The 21958-nt window shown below is 35.8% G+C and overlaps 1 protein-coding gene and 1 long non-coding RNA gene across 3 annotated transcripts; one reads left to right on the top strand and one right to left on the bottom strand.

The window, feature by feature from the left end:
• Positions 1–12068: 12068 nt before the first annotated feature.
• LOC131853830 (uncharacterized) lies at positions 12069–13753 on the top strand. The gene is made up of 2 exons (XR_009358006.1): positions 12069–12496; positions 13201–13753. It is a non-coding gene; the product is annotated as an uncharacterized LOC131853830 (long non-coding RNA).
• A 1774-nt stretch (positions 13754–15527) lies between these two features.
• Positions 15528–21916, bottom strand: LOC131853812 (microtubule-associated protein RP/EB family member 1). 2 transcript variants are annotated; one of them, XM_059204857.1, is made up of 6 exons: positions 21763–21916; positions 21070–21350; positions 20305–20536; positions 18824–18927; positions 18149–18304; positions 15528–17072 (listed from the first exon to the last, which is right to left on the bottom strand). In XM_059204857.1, the coding sequence occupies exons 2-6, from the start codon at positions 21334–21336 to the stop codon at positions 17004–17006; spliced, it is 828 nt and encodes a 275-aa protein (XP_059060840.1). In that variant the 5' UTR covers positions 21337–21350; positions 21763–21916; the 3' UTR covers positions 15528–17003. The 2 variants fall into 2 exon arrangements, with proteins under 2 accessions (XP_059060840.1, XP_059060839.1); XM_059204856.1 differs by lacking the exon at positions 20305–20536 and adding an exon at positions 19801–20035 and having other exon boundaries at positions 21763–21915.
• Positions 21917–21958: the final 42 nt, after the last annotated feature.

The raw sequence follows: 21958 nt of genomic DNA, 5'->3' as shown, positions 1-21958 counted from the left end.
TATCAGCAAACCCTAGACTTTAGTAGACCAGGACCCTTGTACTTACGCTAATACGCAAATGAAATATGACGTTATTAAGCCTAATGGTAGCCTAACTCTGCAAAACACGCCAGTCAATAGCCTCAATTTACTGTTGACCTGTGTAAGTGTACGCTGTACCATAAGGACTTCAGCACGTCTGCTGTATACCTTATTATCGGCCAGTATGGCAATGGGGACTGATTTGCAACGAAGGTCTTTTGTCAGTCGCTAATGCAACGTGGTCTCCTCTGGTGCTGACCATCAGACAGAGTGGGGCCAATATACTTGGCCACAATTAAAAAAAACAATCAAAATCTTTCCTCGTTATAATATTAGTGTAGATGTAGATATAGCATATATATTCATGTAGAAAAATAATTACCTCATTAAAAAACAGAAACTCAGCAGGACACGATGATATTACCACTAAAATATTAAAGCAGTGCAAAAAATCAATATCTGTTGCATTAGCCCATATAATAAATTTATCTTTACTGAAGGACACTTTCCAACACGATTAAAAGACTTAGTTATTAAGCCTTTGTACAAAGGTAAAGGCAATAAAACTGACATCGATCGTATTGACTGAAAAGCAATTTGGTTTCTGTAACATCAGGGGACTTCACGGAAACATCAATGCGGTCCATCAACACCTTGAGACCGCCAACCCGACCCTTTTATTCCGTACGGAGACCCAGATATCCTCTCCGGCTGATACTTCATACCTACTATACCCCGGGTATAAACTCGATCACAAGTTTGTACGTCGTCGTGAGGGTATGTTTGTAAGTCCGGGGGGATATCTGCTGTCGCCGCCTTCTTGGTCTAGAAGACAAAGACCTGTCTGTTCTTTGAGTATGTGTAGATCAGGGTGACTACACCGGCATCTATGCGTGCTTGTACAGGTCTCATAGCGGTGACGAGGATACGACTCGACTGTTTGAGCACCTTCAATTGACGTCTGATAAAGTTCTTGAGCAGTATCCCTCCGCGAGGTTAGTGATACTTGGAGACTTCAATGCCCATCACACCGAGTGGCTCCGTTCTCGGCTCACCGACCGCGCGGGGAGAACTGCTCACGAGTTTGCTCTGGCATATGGATTCTCTCAACTGGTGCCTTCTTCAACGAGAATACCAGATATTGAGACCCATACGAGCTCCTTACTTGACCTTCTGCTGGCTACACATCCGGACGGATATTCAGCGACCGTGGAGACACTACTTGGTTCTTCAGATCACTGTCTTATCCGATCCCAGTTACCGTGCACAAGTCCTGCCACATCCCGACCTCCGTGTCAACGTCGCATATGGCATTATAAGTCAGCAGATTGGGATAGATTGCGAGAATTCTACGCATCGTACCCATGGAAGCAGTACTGCTTTGCATCAGAAGACGTCGATATCTGTACAGCCGCCGTCACTGAAGTCATACTTCCAGGTATGGAATACTTTATTCCAAACTTTCTTGTTGCTTCAGGGGCGAAAAATCGACCGTGGTTTAATAGGTCTTGCAGACAAGCCAGACAGGCTAAACAAACTGCTTTTCAGGCTTGGACCACGGCTCGTTCTAACAATAACATTGGCGTATCTGATGCGAGGCGGAATTTAAATGCTGCATCTAGGTTTAGTAAGAGGGCAATTGCTAGAGCCAAATTCGACTTCGTCAGCAAAATTGGAGAGCGACTAGCACGACATCCTTCTGGAAGTCGTGCCTTTTGGTCGCTTGCCAAAGCTGCCGAAGGTAACTTTTGTCAGTCGTCCTTACCACCACTACGGAAGCCGGATGATAACTTGGCACTCAGTGCAAAAGAGAAGGCCGATTTGTAGTAGTTGTAATGAGTTTTGTAGCCGTGTCATATTATTGTCCATTGATTGTCAAAATTGATATATTAATAGCAATAGAATTTTTAGTAAATTAAAACCATTTATTTAGTAATATGCGGTTTTAACTTATCAATTTAATTTACTAAAATTTAATTGTCGACTATAAAATATGGATAGATATCTCAGACCAGATAAGTTCGATGTCGACCCGTCTATTAGCTCTGCATCACGAGATTGGGAACATTGGAAAAGAACTTTTCAGAATTTTCTTGCAGCACAACAACAACAAATCGATGCCAATGGAGCGGTCTCTACTATGTCACTACTACTCCAAGACGAAGGTAAACTACAGTTACTCGTCAATCATGTATCATCGCATGTATATACATATATCAGCGAAACTAAAACATACTCTGAAGCAATGGCGGTATTAAATGCATTGTATATAAAGCCTAAGAATATCATATACGCTAGGCATGTGCTTGCTTCTAGAAAACAACGTACAGAAGAATCTATTGATGCATATATGCAAGCTTTAAAACAATTATCTAAAGACTGCGAATTCGTTGCTGTAGATGCGGAAACTAATAAGAATGAGAGCATAAGAGATGCTTTTATTTCTGGTATCTCTTCAAGCAAAATAAGACAAAGGCTGCTTGAAAATTTGACTCTTTCACTTAGCGAAGCGTATAATCAAGCGCTCTCATTAGAGATGGCTGAAACAAATTCCCAAAGTTTTAACATGCCAACAATTAACGTGATTAAAAATTCAGAATCAAATATCGAAACATCAATGGAGAGAGAAAAGTTTGTAGCGAGTACTTATCGTCGCCGTAAATGTTTCTTCTGTGGAGGAAACGTACATCCACGTAGAAATTGCCCCGCTGCAGACGTCACTTGCCAAATATGTGAGAAAAAGGGACATTTTGCAAAAGTGTGTCGTAGTAAGAATTACAGCGCTGCCACAGCGGAACAAGATGATGTTTCGGCGTGCATTATAGCTGCATCACCATTTTCTCTAATCAAAGCTACTGTCCCTGCTTATATCAAAGGCATAAAAGCAGAAGCTCTTTTAGACACAGGCAGTTCTTTAAGTTTCATTAATGAAAAATTCAGTAAATTATGCAATCTCAAGAGTAAACCATGTCATCAAACCATTTCCATGGCTTCGTTGAGTCACACTGCTCCTGTCGCTGGTGAAACGTACCAGAATATAAAAATCGGTAAACATACCTACGAAAATATAAGCTTACTTATTGTCAATAATCTATGTGCTGATCTAATAATTGGTCATGATGTCTTATCAAAGCACTCCTCACTAGAACTATCTTTTGGTGGACCTAAAGAACCAGTAGTAGTATGTAATGTAGCACAGGCATCCGTACCAGCTGTCCCACTATTCGCTAATCTTTCATTTGACTGTAGACCTATTGCTGCTAAATCACGGAGATACAGTGATGAAGATAAAAAGTTCATTGAAGACGAAGTAAATAAACTATTGGCAGAAGGCGTTATTGAAGAGAGTAAATCACCATGGCGGGCACAAGTACTTATATCCAATACGGAAAATCATAAAAAGCGTCTTTGTATAGATTATTCCCAAACGATCAACAAATACACTTTGTTAGATGCTTATCCATTGCCAAACATAGAGGACACAATTTGTAAAATATCAAAGTATTCCATATTTAGTGCTATTGATTTAAAGAGTGCCTATCACCAGGTACCTATATTACTTTCTGAAAGACCGTACACGGCCTTCGAAGCAGCCGGAAACTTGTATCAATTTAAACGTATCCCTTTTGGTGTTACTAATGGTGTCTCCAGTTTTCAGAGAACTATCGATTGGGTGATTAGAAAAGAAAAACTGGAGGGAACCTTTGCTTATCTTGATGATATAACCGTCTGCGGCAAGACTCAAAACGAACATGACGATAATTTAAGTAAGTTTCTAAGAGCAGCTGAAAAGTACGGTCTTACACTCAACAAATAAAAATCTAAATTTTGTCTAACCTCTATAAATATCCTAGGATATAATATATCTAATCACGTAATTACGCCTGATAATGATCGTCTTCGACCTTTAATAAAACTGTTAGCACCAAATGATATGCCATCACTCAGGCGAGCATTGGGAATGTTTGCTCACTACTCTAAGTGGATTCCCAACTTTTCGGAACGAATCCACATATTAACAAAAACTGAAACATTCCCCTTAAATACTGAACAAATTCAAGAGTTTGAAAAATTGAAGGCTGATATAGCCAAGTCCTCAGTCCACGCTATCAACGATAAATTACCATTTACCGTCGAAACTGATGCATCTGAACACTCTATTGCAGCTGTTCTTTCACAAGACTCAAGACCAGTAGCATTTTATTCAAGAGCATTAAACGCTAGTGAGCATAATCATTCAGCTATAGAAAAAGAAGCATATGCTATCGTCGAATCATTAAAGAAATGGCGCCATTTTCTGATCGGAAAACAATTTAAATTGATTACAGATCAAAGATCCGTGTCTTTTATGTTCAGTGCTACGCATACTAGTAAAATAAAAAATGAAAAGATACAACGATGGCGTCTAGAATTATCGCCGTTTAAATTTGATATTGTGTATAGACCCGGTAAGGATAATTTCGCTGCTGATGCCTTATCTAGAATTTCTGCTTCAGCTGGATCTCAAACCACCAAGTTACTTTCTTTGCATGAAGCCTTATGCCATCCCGGTGTAACTCGAATGATGCACTGGCTGAAAACTAAGAACCTGCCTTACAGTATAGAGGAAGTCCGTACCATGACCGCTACATGCAGGGTATGTTGTGAAGTAAAACCTAGATATAGACAAGATACGGATTCACAACCGAAGCTTATAAAGGCCACTTCTCCTTTTGAGCGACTCAGCATAGATTTCAAGGGACCAGTCCCATCTAATACAATGAATAAATACATACTCACAATAGTAGATGAATACTCACGTTTTCCTTTCGCTTTTCCGTGCTCAGATATTACAGCTCAAACTGTAATAAAAAATTTAAATAATCTCTTCATGATTTTTGGATTTCCATCTTATGTACACTCCGATAGAGGAACTTCATTCCTTGCTGTAGAAGTCAAAGAGTTTTTACACTCTCGTGGAATTGCAACAAGCCACTCGTCGCCATACAATCCACGAGGTAATGGACAAGTGGAGAGGATGAATGCAACCCTATGGAAAACGATACAGCTATCTCTCAGGACAAAGAATATGCAAATAGATGAATGGGAGAAAGTATTACCACAGGCTTTGCATTCAATTCGTTCACTGCTCTGTACAACTACCAACTGTACACCACACGAGCGTATGTTTGCTCATCCACGACGTTCTTCAAATGGCACGTCAATCCCTACATGGCTTACAAGCTCAGGACAAACGGTTTTAATGAAGAGGTTTAATAGAACCAATAAATATCAACCACAGGTAGAGGAGGTAGAGTTACTGCACCCAAATCCACATTATTCTCTAGTGCGATTGGCTAACGGTAGGGAGACTACAATATCTAACAGATATTTAGCACCAAGTGGAGAGGATGTCACTCAACTTCCCGATTCACTAGAAACTGAGGTCATACCATCTGCTGACACGCATTTGAGTCTGAGTGATCCAACGGCTATGCCTAATTCAACTCCTAACGAGACAAGACCTACTTATTTATTAACGGAGGAAGTTGACAATGTGGCCGAAAACGTGGCTGAAGAGTCTCCAATTCTTCGCAGATCCAATAGGACTAAACATGCTCCTCAGTACCTTCAAGATTACCATTGTGACTGATTATTCAGCTGGGGAGAATGTAATGAGTTTTGTAGCCGTGTCATATTATTGTCCATTGATTGTCAAAATTGATATATTAATAGCAATAGAATTTTTAGTAAATTAAAACCATTTATTTAGTAATATGCGGTTTTAACTTATCAGTTGTGCGCTCTTTTTGCCTCAAATTCGACTCTAGACGCTAGGGACACCATACCTACTACCATCCCATGGTGTGGTAGCTCTATGCCGGAAATATCCGTAACGCAACGGAGAGTCCAGCGAGAGTTACTGTCTCTTGATGTCAACAAGTCGAATGGGCCAGACGGCATTGGTGTTAAAGTGTGCTCCTGAGTTGTGTCCCGTACTCACGCGCCTCTTCGCGTTTTCATACTCCTCTGGGCAATTTTCGCAATCATGGAAGACCACCCTTGTGCACCCTGTGCCAAAAAAGGGCGACAGATCAAACCCATCGAACTACAGGCCTATCGCTATTGCATCTCTACTCTCCAAGGTGATGGAGCGTGTAATTAATACACAGCTCCTTGGATACCTAGAAGATCACGATCTATTGAGCGATCCTCAAAATGGTTTTCGCGATAATCGCTCAACTGGTGATCTTTTAGCGTATCTCACACATCGCTGGGTCCTTGCCATAGAGAGTAAAGGTGCGGCGTTGGCAGTCGACCTTGACATAGTGAAGGCATTCGATCGGGTTTGGCATCAAGGTCTTCTATCGAAATTGCCCTCGTACGGAATACCAGAGGGATTATGCAAATGGGTCGCTAGTTTTTTGTCTGGCAGATGCATCAAAACCGTGGTAGACGGTGATTGCTCCGATAGCATGGACATTAACGCTGGCGTCCCGCAAGGCTCTCTCTCCCAACACTGTTTTTGCTGCATATCAATGATCTGTTAACCACAGTTAACCTTCATTGCTATGCGGATAACAGTACCGGGGACGCATATTACACGGGCCGTGCTAATATCCCTCTTTCCATTGTGGAGGCAAAACGCGAACAGCTTGTGTCTGAAATCGAGAGTACTCTTACCAGTCTCCGATTGGGGGCGACTGAACTTAGTTCAATTCAATCCTACTAAGACACAAGCCTGCGCGTTCACCGCTAAGAAAACCCCTTTTGCTGTGGCTCCTCAATTCCAGAACACGTCCGTTACCATCTCTAAGAGTATTGGGATTCTCGGTGTCGACATCTCTAGTACTGTTGAGTTCCGCAGTCACCTGGAAAAAAAGGTAAAGCTGGCGTCCAAGAAGCTCGGTGTGCTCAAGAGCGAGGCGGTACTTCACTGCGGACCAGAGACTTCTCTTATATAAGTCACAGGTTCGGCCGCACATGGAGTACTGCTCTCATCTTTGGGCGGGAGCACCAGGATACCAGCTCGGTCCTTTTGACTCGGTTCAGAGACGTGCTATGAGAATTGTCGATGATCCCAATCTCTCTCGCGGTATCGAGCCACTCAGCTTGAGGCGAGACTTCGCCTCGCTTTGTGTGTTCTACCGATTATACAACGGACTGTGTTCTGAGGAATTGTTTGACATGATGCCGACAGCCACCTTTTACCACCGCACCGCTCGCCATCGACAGGGAATTCATCCCCACACACTGGAAACTAAGTGGTCCCTAACAGTGCGGTTTCAGAGGAGTTTCCTCCCGCGTACACTACACACACTACGTACACTTAGATTGTGGAATAAACTTCCTGCCGAGGTTTTCCCACGAGACTACAGCATGGGGTTTTTCAAGAAGGGTATATTAAGGTTTCTTAAGGGTCGGCAACGCGCAAGTGATACCCCTGGTGTTTCAGGCGTTCATAGGCTACGGTAACTATTTACCATCAGATGGGCCGTATGCTTGATTGCCACCATAGTAGTATAAAAAAATATATATATGCGAAAGAAGACAGTGTACAGAACTAACGAAAACATTAAATTCGCGTAAATAAACATATAGATCCAAATACGCAGTGAATAGGTTTGGCGTACCTCAAGGCAGCATATTGGGCCCTCTTTTGATTATTGCATATATTAATGATTTGCTTAACATTCTTAACTACGAGTGTGTATTGTATGCAGATGACATTACTTTACTTATTCAGAATAAAAACGAAATATCTTATGAAACAAAAATTAACAATCAACTATTATCTGTAATAGACTGGCTAGAAACAAACAATTTGAACATCAATATGAAGGATTTTTAGGAATAGTAGTGGATAAATACTGTAGGTGGAATGAAAATATTAATATCATATGCAAAAAGTTAGACAAATTTGTATACGTTCTAAATCGTATTAAAAAGACAGAAACACATTTAGCAGCCCTTTCAGCATATCGAGGCTACGTAGAATCTAATCTGTGATATGGAATAATTTTATGGGGCAACTCAGTAGAAATACATAAGGCATTTAAGACAAAAGAAATGCATCAGTGTAGTGTATGTGGAAACACTACCAGGTTAATTATCTATCGTCTCGAGCCGAGCGTACACGGACCGCCGTGCGCAAGAGGGAAGGGATTCCCTGCGCAAGCGCCGCGGAGTAAAGACGTGGAGCTATGGCTAACGAGCCGATATTACGTCGATAACAACTTACATACAAGAAGACATAAATAACAAATAAGTGAACACTATATGTGGCGACGAGGCAAAATGGATATAAATAAAGATAAGTACAAAATCATTTAATAAGATATACATATACCTACGGGTACGGAGTAATTACAAATTTAGAAGGATTATGGTGGGGCCGCACGGGGAGCGAATTATATAGACCTATACAGAAAAAACAATAGCTGGGTAACATCGGTTTACGATCGATTTGCGCCAAGTAAGTAGGTACCTAATTATAAATTGTACTTGCTATACCTATAGTGTCTCTAGCTGGTAGGAATAGTCGTATTAATAATCATTGTAGTAATATGTTTACGTATATCCGTGATTTATTATTTTTAATGTGTGATAATTTATTTATTAGCATACAAAACAGATTACAGTCAATATAATAATATAATTAGGAGCGTGTAGTTCGGTACAGAACTGGATTGTAATCCAACACTATGTATGCCTAAGAGCTAAATTATATAGACGCATTCAATATACGCTAGATAGCTAGATAAGGTTATATAATAAAAAGTAAACTAAATAGAAAATGATATATAACTACGTAATGCAATGAATTATCATGTTAACAGGATTTTATTTATATTAAAGAAAAGAAAATTGGTACAATGTTAAATATAATTTGTCTCTTTACGGTGGAAATTTAATTGTCTCCGGAACTGGACCAGCGTTGAATGGAAAATATCTATATTTCTATTCGAGACAAGAATTTCATTTCATAATGTTGTACTGCCTGCGCTGACGTGGCACTGATGGAGTATGGTTGAATGAGCGCGGGGGGGGGATAGGATCGGTAGGCCCGTCGTGGTGGGTTCGTGTTAATTTGTCGCGATTGTTTCTGGGGGAGCCGCGTGGAGGTCCCTCTGGCGTGATACATTGTTAGTAGTGGGATTATTTTAACAATCCCATTCCCCCTTCCGTATTTCCGTGTTGAAATAAAAAATCGGTAATGATTGTAGTTGCCGCTGCATGTTCGTTTCATGAGAGGACGGTGACGGTGAGATGTTTAGTGGGACATCATATTATGTGATGCAATAGACCTGTGGGTATGAAGTAAAATAGAGCACTGTGCGGACGACACGTTTGTTTTGCTTTATCTTTTCTAGGTGTCGATGCACTTTAATTATTTTTGGCAATAGGGCCGCCTTATTGTATTTATACAGATGTGGTGACTAGTGTTCAAATGTCACTATTCTCTTTTAGGGTATTGCTGCAAATGGAAGTGGTCTAAAGTTCCTCTTTCTAACTGTAAGGATCACATGATAACCTAATATTACATTTTGTACGGGATAATATTACGATGTTGTCGAGTGATACGATATTATTACAAATGATGGGGAGCTGACAATTGTACCTGCATTATAGTACTGATGTTGGGTATTATATACAAAACAACAATAGTAAAATCTAAAGTGGGGTGACACACACGGTTTGAGCAGTGCTTGGTGGACAATATTTATATTTGCCTTAATTGATTGCAAGTGTTGAAGTATCTGGGTAACAGTGTCCCATACATTTCGATGCGGATGAGTTGTTCGGAATACCTGCAGACTATTTTATTCTGGTATTCGAGCAGAGCCGCGAAGTAGTGTGGTTAAAATGTTTTTATTTGGCTTATGGATTATATAATTTATAAATAATAATTATTAGTGAGCATTCCAATGGATGCCGGTGGGAATTGCAATTGTTCTGCATAGGAAGGTTTTAAATGGAGATTAATTATTAGTTTGATATATTATGTTGGGGTCTACTATACATGTTGTGTAGTGCAAGGTGCCTATCTACTTGTCTGGCATATATTTAACAATTTGTGCTTTGTGTTAAAATGAAGCGCGCATCTACACTTGCGACCTAGAAGGCAATCTTTTGGTTTGGTGAATTTAGTGTCTAATGAATTTGTTGAAGAAAAACAAAAAACAACGTAGTCAAGAGGTTGAGATGCCGACTATTATATTGCGAGGAAGTGTGTCGCTAGTTATGGCCGGATGTAAGGTACAGGGGTGCTGTTTCTGTATGCGGTGTGTGGTTTCTATAGTCAGTAACACTAGAACGAGAAAAAGGATACCTAATTATGTATATAGAATTATTCTATTATTTTTACAGCAATGACAGTGATTAACTTTTAATAATAAGCTATAGTATAGTACAGTGGTGATGAGTATGTCTTTATGGAATCATATTTAAGATTCTCTCTAATTTAAAAATACCAGTAAATTAGAAATTGCACAATAATGGTTACATGAAATAGAACTACTATTAAGTTCTGAATTATTGTACCTACTCGCCTAATGCATTATGCGGATGAGTGAAGGGGTTATTAGAGTGGAAAAAAAAAAAAAAATGTTTTTATATTCTTTGAAGTTTCGGGAACATGGAATAGAATATGAATATTCTTTATTTAAAGAAGCTTGAATAAATAATAGGAATAATAGCCATAATTGCATTAATGTACCGCATTTAGTAGCTGTGGAATGGAGTTAGAATTTGTTTTGTGATCACATGCAGACAGCGCTGACAGCTGTTTTATATGAATGTGACGGGGATGTTGGAGCGATGAGGAGTCATTTTTAATTGACAGTTAATCCAGTTGCGGCTGGAGTTGTGTAGTGTCGCGATACGCGAAATAAGTGTATTAATGTGGTTTTGAGTTTTGAGATAGCTAATAGGAAATGATACCTGCTTCATTGTAGTATTTGTAAAATATATACATGTATTTGTTTATCGTAATAGTACTGGTGTTGGTCGTTTTCTAAATACTTTGGCCGCATTGCAGGGTAGCCAAAGACAAATTAGCGTGTTTTAACTTTTACATACGTACTACAGTGCAACCTCGATAAAACAAATCGAAAAAATATATATATATATATATAGTATATCAAGTAATTCGTTGAACTGAGATTTATTATGTTGAAGGTACGTTGGTCTAAACTTCGTTATAAAAAGGTAAAAAAAAAACCTGCTAAGCCATTTCAACTTGAATCTTTAACAATAGTGACGAGCAGCAGTGTTTACAAAACTTTACATTATTTTCCATCGAACAACAATTATTGTTCTACGAACAAAAGTACGTCGAAACATGTCCTGACATGAATCACATTTTATGAGATAAGAGATAAGTAGAGTTAGAGTCATACCATTGGTGGGAACATTATATAAAGGTTTTGGGTTAAGAAAATTCCTTAGAATGAGGGGTTTTTCCAAATTAAAAAAAAAATAATAATAATGTCGCAATGTAAAGGTATATTTTACATCGATTCTTATGGAAAATCCAAGGGATTACAAAGAATTAGTTAAATCAAGGAAGTCGTTATATACGAGGTATATTATTGTGAATGAGGTGCGTTATATTATGGCTGCACAATTATTATTATTATTACTAGATAATAATGTAAACCATGATGCATGATAGTAACAATTACTAACGATACATTATTGGAAAAATAAAATAGTTCTGAGGATACTATTAGTATTCCTATACTTTAGATTAGAATTATTTACTGGACATTCTTGTGGAGTAAATAAATCTGAAATATGTTTAATATTAGTAGTCATAAATGTATATATTGTGAAAATTAAATGGATAAGAGTGGCGTTTAATTGTGCTATAATTATAAAATTTGGTGTTTTGCAGGAGTTCATGATTTGCTTATAAAGTGACTATTGGCTCAGATGACCTTAAAGAAATTAGCAAAGGAAGAAAAACAATGAGCATAATACTAATAACCAATCCTTAAAGAGGATGAATTAAGAAGTTCAATGGAGTTATAATGACGGTGACAATAGCATTGATATTCTAAAAAAGGAGCTACAGAGGTAAGGTAGACTGGGCCGTCAAGCATTAAATTGCGTATTGACGGACAGGTTGCATTAAATTGCGTTGGCTGGGCCATCAGGCATTAAATTGCGAACTGATGGACAGATTGCATTAAATTGCGTTGGCTGGGCCATCAGGCATTAAATTGCGAACTGATGGACAGGTTGCATTAAATTGCGTTGGCTGGGCCATCAGGCATTAAATTGCGAACTGATGGACAGATTGCATTAAATTGCGTTGGACTGGGCCGTCAAGCATTAAATTGCGTATTGGCGGACAGGTTGCATTAAATTGCGTTGGCTGGGTCGTTAAGCATTAAATTGCGTATTAACGTCCAGTTTGTGTTAAATTGTCTTTGGCGGGGTCATCAAGCATTGTATTGTGTATTGATGAATGGTGTCCTATTCATTAAAGGTAAATTGATAGAATGTTGCATTAAATTGCGGTTGAATATAAGTAATAAAAAATTGCCAGTTTTAATGCATATTAATTATCGGAGTGAAATGGAGCGGATTCAGTAAAATATAATAAATCAAAAGTCATAGGACACAAATTAATTTTGGTCGAAAATATAATTTCTATAACTAATATAATTGACGATTGCTGGAGTACGTAGAGTCGCTGTGGTGATATATGTGGTATATGTCGATCACTCAAAGACTGGTCTGATAACCTTTCCTAATATTTTAGCACTAAATTAAAGCAGGTGATAAGAGAGATAATTTTGGTACGATGAAGAATGGTTATAGTTATACCCAATTAATACTACATGGACTGATATCAGATGTGTAAACAGAATATAGTGGAAAGTCGTTTGCAATTGTTGATGCAACTCTTGATATAATAATAATATTCTGGTATACCACCACAGGACCCATCAATATTTTATGGAATGATAATAATAAATAGTGGGGAGTTTTGAAGAAATTCCAGATTATGTTTTAGATAATCAGTTTTCAAATGTACATGATAAAGAAAAATACTACATGTAAATAACACGTTGCATGAGACAGATAGAATGGAAAAAAATATAAGTATTTACCTTAAACCTACAAAATATAAAGTAGTGACTACTATGATAGAGATATTCTGGTCATAAACATACAACATTTTTTCAGAAGTGCTTTATACTAATCTTACATAATATTACACAATAACAAAGTGGAATAACGATTATATGAAAACAAATATAAAAGAAGAAAGGTGAAGTATGTGAAACACAGAGTAAATTGGAGTTAATATATAAATGTAATTTATATTCAAAAGAGGAGGAAAAATCACGGTGCTGGTTACGCTGGAAAGGCCAATCGCACTAGAGGCATTCGGCTTATGTGTGGCAGTATAGTGTCAAAATGAGTCCACCATCGTTGTAACGTAGCACACATGCCTCCAAGGAACAAATACCTAATAGAGTGGATTGATTCATGCTTGAAAAGAAAATAAACTTAAAAAGGAGAGAGATGTAGTGTATGTGGAAACACTAGCAGTTTATTATCTATCGTCTCGAGCCGAGCGTACACGGACCGCCGTGCGCAAGAGGGAAGGGATTCCCTGCGCAAGCGCCGCGGAGTAAAGACGTGGAGCTATGGCTAACGAGCCGATATTACGTCGATAACAACTTACATACAAGAAGACATAAATAACAAATAAGTGAACACTATAATCAGTATTTGTTGTACCAAGACGCGGGATAGTTGCAAGCCATTATGCAGAGCAAATAAGATATTACCGCTACCTATATATTTATCACATATGTGTATTTGTCCATACTAATATAAATTCATTTCAGAAAAGCACGACACTGAGCAAAAGGAGCACTAATATTTATAAAATTCAAAATCCTAGGCAGAAATTGACCATTTATTCAAATAATTAATATTGCATGGCGATCCGTATTAATAATAAATTAGGTACCAGACAATTTTAAGTCTCAATAAAACATTCTTCAAAAAACGTGTATATTCATGGATATTTGAAAAATGTTATTATTCAATTAATAATAATGACAAATAACGGCTAGTAATAATGTGGTTGTGATGTATTTCGAAATAGTATCAATCAATTTTATTATTTAGAATTAAAATAATATATTGACATTCTATTATATTCCATAATGTTTTTAAAGAAAGAAGTTATGGTGAATGACTAATGTTTAGAATTTATAATGCTTGGATTACATAATTAATATTTGTACGCTGGAAACAGCAGAATATGATGAAACATATATTATATATAATTACCACCATTGTACATACCATATTCTGACAAATAATTATATTATTATTATTATTACAAAGGCCTAAATAATTTATTATTAAGAAAAAATATAAATAAGTAGTAAGAGACTAACAAACACAATTTAAAAAATAAAAAATTTCTGCGTCTAAATTTTTGTTTCGTGAAATTGTCAATTACATCGTCGTAGTTTAAAGACAGCAATAAGGTAGATTCAATGTTTCGTATTGCTAACGAATTTAATCTCTTATCTGTCATGGTTGAGTGAAGATAGTTTTTCACTCTCTTTTGGCAGGAAAAACTCCGCTTCACGCTGCAATTACTGACTGTCGTCTATACGCACATTCTTAAAGCTATGTCAGGCAATATTGCATAATACGAGTATATCGGTGCTTGTGCAATACCATCTATTACAGATCAGCATTTAGTTCTTAATCGTCGATATGTTATTTTCTTTATTTTATTTAAAAATTCTGAGCTCGCGCGTCCCTAGTTTGCCTTACGGATAATCCGCCTCTGAATTTAGATCACATATATCCATACGGATTATAACAAGTATGTACAAGAAAAGGATAAAGAAAAATGGAATTAATTCGTACATCAATGAAAGTTTTAATTTTGCAATTTAACCATATAGGAAGTAACTCTGTGTAGGTGCGTTTACACCAAAATACATATCGTAAAACTTCTGAGAGCTTAATGACAGCATGATGGAACTATTGGTGTAGTTACATTTTTGCATATGATAGTCAAATTTCATATCCTATGAAGTGCAAACCGGAATGACACACACAGCGATGGCAATGATCACGTAATGTTTGTGTGGGCTGTTAATGTATATAGGTAACAAATGCCACTTACTGAAAAGGACATGATTATGTAATAGTATCTAACAATCTTAATAATTCTTAGGAGTAAAAATTGTGGATTTGCTAATTTGTATGAGCATTTAAGAGTTCTAGAGATCTACAGTTGCTAGTGTTAATGATAACTTAAAAATAGTTGGTTTTAATTTGTTATAATTGAATATTATTTATAACATTGTTGGTAGGTAGGGCTTGTATACTGTTTGTCATTCAAATTATACCTAAAAACATATTTTGCCACCAAAAACATTTTTCTGTACATGCTTTTTGTATGTACAGTGTATCGTATATATATTTTTTATGGCGAGGCGGTTTTATGGAAGATAAATACAATGATACAAAAATTATAATAAAGTTATTTTATTTGACAAGACATTCACAATCTGAGAACCAGAGGCAATTAATATCAGCCGTTAAGGCAATGTACGACTGCTAAAGTAAATAAATTAATTATCTATTTTGTCTTAAACAGCGATTAATGTCTTTCTTGCCAACAAGTCGTTAGTTTTTGCGATATTTCGCGTATACATTAAAAAATACATAAAATTATTTTGAATATTAGCATTTTTCCATAATTTATTAGTTACATTTACTAGTGCACACTCAAGTCTTGTGTTTGTTTAACCCTAAATCATGGATAGGTAGATATATCACAAGGATGTATATATGAAACAGTTCACCATCTATTTTCAACAATATTCTACACTTTTTGTCTCGTTGCTAATAATTGTGTTGTGTAAAAACATTCAGATCTAATAATCACTGTCATCTTAATAATGATAATTTAGTACCAAATATTCATTAAACTGCGGCATAACAGAATAAACAATTAACATTAAACTTCTTCCAATATTAACAACCTATTAAATGCACGTTGCTTAGGCATCAGTGGTCCAAAAATGTAACGATTGTCAACATCGAGTCTACTTATTACAAATTACTGTAGACCTAAATCTGTAAATAACACTTTTATGAAGGACACAATGGAATTACGATGGATACTTAAAAAAACAGCAAAAATACGAAGTAATTCAGTCGAGAGACAACGCTCCTGAGTATGAACGATTGTACTTAACTATAACACAGCCATGTGCATAACAGCAATGTATCGCAATATAGCCAGATGCATATGCATATATTGATATAAATAATTCTATAATACGATAAGTAGACAGTATATTATATTAATAATTGGGTATTGTGCATGATACAGTCTACTTCGTACATACCATAAATTTAAAGTTATTCAATTGTTTTTAGGGAACATCAATTGAATTTTATATATGCTGCCGCGCTGTCAGAACAACCATAACATATAAAAAATCTGCAAAATATTCCAAGTACTGTAAACAGTTTAATTAAGAAAATAGCTGTACCCTAACGTACATAGTTATAAAAGCTATAAAATGTAACTGGAATTGATTATCATTAATGTAAACACTATTCAAAAACAGTGAGATTAGGTTGCTATCTATTTTTAGCTGTCCTGGCCAGCTCCGTTTCAAACGAGGTGGTAGAATTTTTTCTTCAACACAATCAGTGATTGAGACAAAGTAACTATTAACAACTTTGATTGCAATAAGTTGGTACATTGCTTACACATATTGTTGACCACCTTTTCGCCTAATATATTTATGAAGGTACCTATAACGTCAGTTATTTTGGGGGCACTGTTTTGTAAGTTATACATTCAGCGACGACTCATTGGCTGTGAAATACTAAGCACTCGATACTGTCGATGATTTGTAAGCGAGATAATTTCGAGTTGATAATATACAAATAGCACTATGATACGCTTTTTTATGTTATATATATTTTTTTCAATATTCGTCTTCCTCGGGCGGAGGGGGGTTGTCACCGTCTATCTCCTCGGGAGGTGCGAATCCATCCTGTAACAACAACGTTTTCCATAAAATCACATACTACAACAAATTGAGCTCCAAATAGGTAATGAAATAAGTTGATAAAACGTAATTTTACACTCTACCTTTAATCCTGAAAGCTAAGTGAGAACTGAAAAAAGGAATAGAGTATAAACGGATAAACCTAAAATTGTCAAGTTTATAATACATATATGTAAGAGAAACATATAAAAATTACATGATATGTGGCATGATACTGACAATTACAGAATTACAAAGAATATTCTTTGTATTACATTTATGATTACCATTGTTTAGTGTATGTACACTTGACAGGTGGAGACATGTTATACTGGGTATCTACTATAGCTCGGTTTTTAATCCCGGGGACAGGTTTCTGCATGTTTAAATAATTGTGGCACTATCGGAAATTAATATTAATTATATTTAGAGGTTACACAGAAATAATTTAACTCATTAATACAAAATTAATAAAGTATAGGTATTTTTCATTAATAAAAATAAGCTTGTATCAAAATATATTTTTTTTAATTTTTAACTGACATTAATTCGACCCAGTAAGGATTTCAAAACTTTATAAATGATATTATTTTTCGATTTCTTTTATCAATATATTATTATAAAATTATTATAACACAAAATTGTTTCACTTTAATATGTACTAAACCAAAACAAAGTGACAACATGAAATAGCTATGTTTGCATTAAAATTAATATAGGAATGTTTCCTTTTTTAAATTTTATAATTTTTTATTCTAGTGTTTGTTATAAATAAAGTTATGTACATTATTAATAGGTCTAACATTATGTGCGGCGCGCCATAAAAATTAAATTTCAATTTGTTCCCTTAATAAAAGTAATTAAGTTGTTCACTATAAATAATCTAACATAGGGGATTATTTATAGTTTTCATTCACATTTACGGTTTCAGTTTATAGAATTCTTTGACTCGTGGTCAAAGAATTCTATGTGCCTGCATTACAAGCAGCACAGTAGAACAAGTTCATTATTCCTTTGTGGCCGTTTGCTACTGGCAGTGGTGAATACCCAAAGTAGGGATAAATATAATTAATTATAATTACCTCAGTGGCATATAATATGTCCAAAATCTTCGGAACAATCGGAGCATTCTGTTGGTCTTCCATCTCTTGACAGATAACCTCAATATCTCGCAGTTTTCCAAAGTAAAAATCCCTCTCTTTTTCAAGACCATCTACGGTTGCTTTCAATTCATTCACCTGTTAAAATATTTAAAGGATTATAATGATGAGTTGATTTTCTCAAATAACACAATATTTATGAATATAGATTTATCCTTTAACACTATACTTTTGATTGACGGCCTCGGTGGTATGGCAGTATAACACACCGCCTTACTTCCAATGGTTGCGGGTTCGATTCCTAAGGTACAAACATTTGTATTGATGAGTATGATTGTTTGTATTGATCAGGGTTCGAAGTTGCTGCTCTCGTCAACCCATTCTTGGTAGCACAGATGAATTTTCATTAGACTCATGTTTAAGCTTGGTAAAGACTATTTTTACTGTATGGATTCAGTCATAAATTTTGAGTATTTAGGATTAAATACCTATAATATTATAATCCTAAATACTCAAAGCTCATAAACAATGTTATTTAACACATGCACTTATTAAATAATCTGTTCAGATTCAGTACAGAAACGCAAAAGCGTCAAAATCAGTCAGGCGCCACACTCATGAATTTATAAAATTAAATGTTCACAATCAACACATTACCTGATGGTTGAGTTCATCAACAAGTTTCGAGTCGCCTTTTCCACTTTGATTTAACCTTGATGAGTTGACAGGTGGAGACCGTATTGTGCTGTTTGCTTTGAGAACTGCAAAAACACCATGTAAATTAAAATTAAACAAGTGTGAAAGAAAACCGTCATACTAATACTTAAGATAAATCACTATTTGCACTGTTTTATGGGGTTGCTACTAAACCGATGGTTTGATATTTGGTTTCATTTATAAAGTATATATGGAAGATTTTTATTATACATCCCGAAATTATGCACATTACATACTGCGCGAAATCGAAATTACGCACTAATCTAAAATCTAAATTAATTCTTTCAATATATTTATAAAATAATTGCATTAAACAGTGGAATATTTATTTCAAAGCATATATATATATATATATATATTTGTTATGGTTACTGGATTTTTTTTTCTTTTATTAGGATTCTCTTCTTATTTTTATATTAGTTTATAAATAAAAATTTTGGGTACAATAATGATGATGATGATGAAGAATAACAAGCAATAACATGACTGCCATAAACAGAAAAACAAGGTTAGGTATATATATTAAAAAAATGTCAATAAAAGTTGCATGTATACATGTATTCAGCACCTATAAGAATAGTTATATATGAATCATAATTTTCATTGACGATCTGTTGAAAATGAACGGAAAATAGAACATGCTGTGCAAATAGATTAATCACATATGAATAAATATGTGCATGCAGTGAAACAGTCTACAAGAATAATAAGTCAATATAGTTTATTCATATGTTGAGCTTCCATATGTATTTTAGAGGAAAAAATATTTATGTACTTTGTGGGCAATGGTTCCTTACAATTTGAAGTTTATTAATTGATTCTGTTTTAAAATTTCCATTATAATAAACATATTGTATAGTTTGAATGCAAAATAAAGGAAGCAACATTCAATGGTAAAAGAAAACAAAATATAGTACTGGATTGGGGTCTAGCTGCAACTTTGGCGACTGGCGCAGCTGGTTTCTTAACGGCAGTGGCGGCGGCGGACCGCGGTGCGGACGAGCCGCCGTGCCCCATGGGCAGCCCTTCACGCTGCGCCACCGCGTCATATTCCGTGCCTCCATAGTTGGCATCAAAGAACTTCTTGAACCATTGCAAAAATTCAAAGTTATCTTGGAAACGACCCTTCACCAGTTTGTCAATTGGTACTATCTACAAAAAAAAAAGAAGGTAAAAATAAAAAGAACTGACAGACTACAGCGGTGCTGACTACCTGTGTGGAAGAACCATTTAACTTACCACACTTGGAAAATCTTTACAAACTGTAATAAAATTATTTGTGAAAAGTAAGTGAATATTAATTTCTTATTGGACTGATAAATACATAGTTAATAACTAAGCAAATTTCATTCAAATATTTATAAAGATTTTGTAGTATGGTGCAAAAGTTGCAGTGCAAATGTTATGCAGTCAATGCGTACTGCCAGAATGATGAATAGGAGCTGCCCGACGAACTCTTGTGGGCGGTGGACCGGCAACGCAGAGTGGCACACCCAATTCACAAGCTCCTGAGCCGATTGTGAAACCACCTCTGGCATCAAAAGCATCGTACTCACGACCATCATAATTGGCATCAAAAAACTTTTTAAACCACTGTAAAAACTCAAAATTATCTTGAAATCTTCCTTTTATCAGCTTATCCACAGGTATTACCTAGAATAATATTTTATTGAAATAACTAAATAAAAATACATTGCCTCTATTTAAAACCCCTTTCATTATTTAAAAGTATTCTAGGTAACCTATGTGAGGTGTTCCATGGCTACCATGACGTATCTTGTATTGTCCACAGTGCTGTTCCTATAATGGATATTGGGTACTACTTTTTACTATTTGTGATAGCTGTTACATAACTGAAAATCCAATATTTCATGCATGCACTACAGGTGTTGGATATGGACAAAATATTATCATGTAATATTTCTGTACTTTCTTTCAGCTTGGTTATGTAAAATTGAACAGTATACAGTATACTTTAGTTTTTAGGCAAACAGAACAACTTAGTCCAAGTTGTGATGCCTCTGTACTGCATAATTTCAATACAATATCTCATCCTTTAACCAAAACACAGCTTACAAATCAAATTGCTTGGTAGATGAAATAGGTGAGATAAAGACCCACATAGACAACTTGGACGAAGTTTACCTAATATAACAATCATTTTATGAAATACAGGAATACAGTACCTTATCAACACTCATTTTTTTGAAGGCGGCTTGTAATATTTTGAAATTCTGTATATATTCATGTTCTAGATTTGTCTTGAATTTAATTCTTTTCATAGGTACACTGCCAGGAAAAAGCATGTCCATAAATTGACAATATGCGGCCCCAGTGCAAAGTTCTTCAATTTTGGCAAAGTTTGATTGAAGACAGTCATTTACCCACGCCAACATATCATGGCGTGAAAGGTTTTCCGATGTAACATTCGTAGAATACACGTTTACTGCCATCACGATAGATTTACCTAAAATTTGATTAAATACATAAAGTTAACTCGTCGAATGTACACGTATTTATTCAATAATATTATGTTTTCTTGACGCATATAAACATTCCCATGAAAAAAAAAATAAACAAATACATTTATTCTATATTGTTAAGACGCCGCTAAGTGACAATAGCGTACCACCGAGACATGCAGGTCTAAAAATAGGTAGCGGTACATTTGTAAATGAAGAAATTATGTACGCAACTATATACGTTCATGGATAATTCACTTAAAAACCTTTATGGAAAATGTACTGATAAATAGTTACTTGTAAAAAATAACAGTAAACGCAGAGGGATATGGTTATGATTGACAAGTCATCGCTAACTCGGGCAGATGTATCACAGGCACATTTTTAAGGATTTAGTATTACTTTTACAGAACTTACCTGTTTTATGATAACTTTAAAACCTTACGTTGTTTATATTTCAAATAATCTATAGACCACTATTGCCAAAAACGTTAGATTTCAATGCAAACGCCCAATAGCTTTTTAACTTCCACAACTTTCCGTCTTTTGAACATAGACAATATCTTTTTTTTTTTTGCACAGCCAGCCATCGACAATCCATATAATAATTATA

Source organism: Achroia grisella, unplaced genomic scaffold, assembly GCF_030625045.1.
Source record: "Achroia grisella isolate CSIRO2021 unplaced genomic scaffold, CSIRO_AGI_Agris_v1 utg906, whole genome shotgun sequence".
NCBI lineage: Eukaryota > Metazoa > Arthropoda > Insecta > Lepidoptera > Pyralidae > Achroia > Achroia grisella.
This window is presented reverse-complemented; position numbering and strand designations above follow the sequence as displayed.

Excerpts from the sequence above, each read along its gene's own strand:
- LOC131853812 (XM_059204856.1), bottom strand. The coding sequence starts at position 21,336 with ATGGCAGTAAACGTGTATTCTACGAATGTTACATCGGAAAACCTTTCA. Across the intron at positions 20,036-21,069 it reads AAAAAATGAGTGTTGATAAG|ATAGTACCAATTGACAAACT; the intron begins GTACTGTATTCC and ends TTTTTTTTGTAG. Across the intron at positions 18,305-18,823 it reads TTGATGAACTCAACCATCAG|GTGAATGAATTGAAAGCAAC; the intron begins GTAATGTGTTGA and ends ATATTTTAACAG.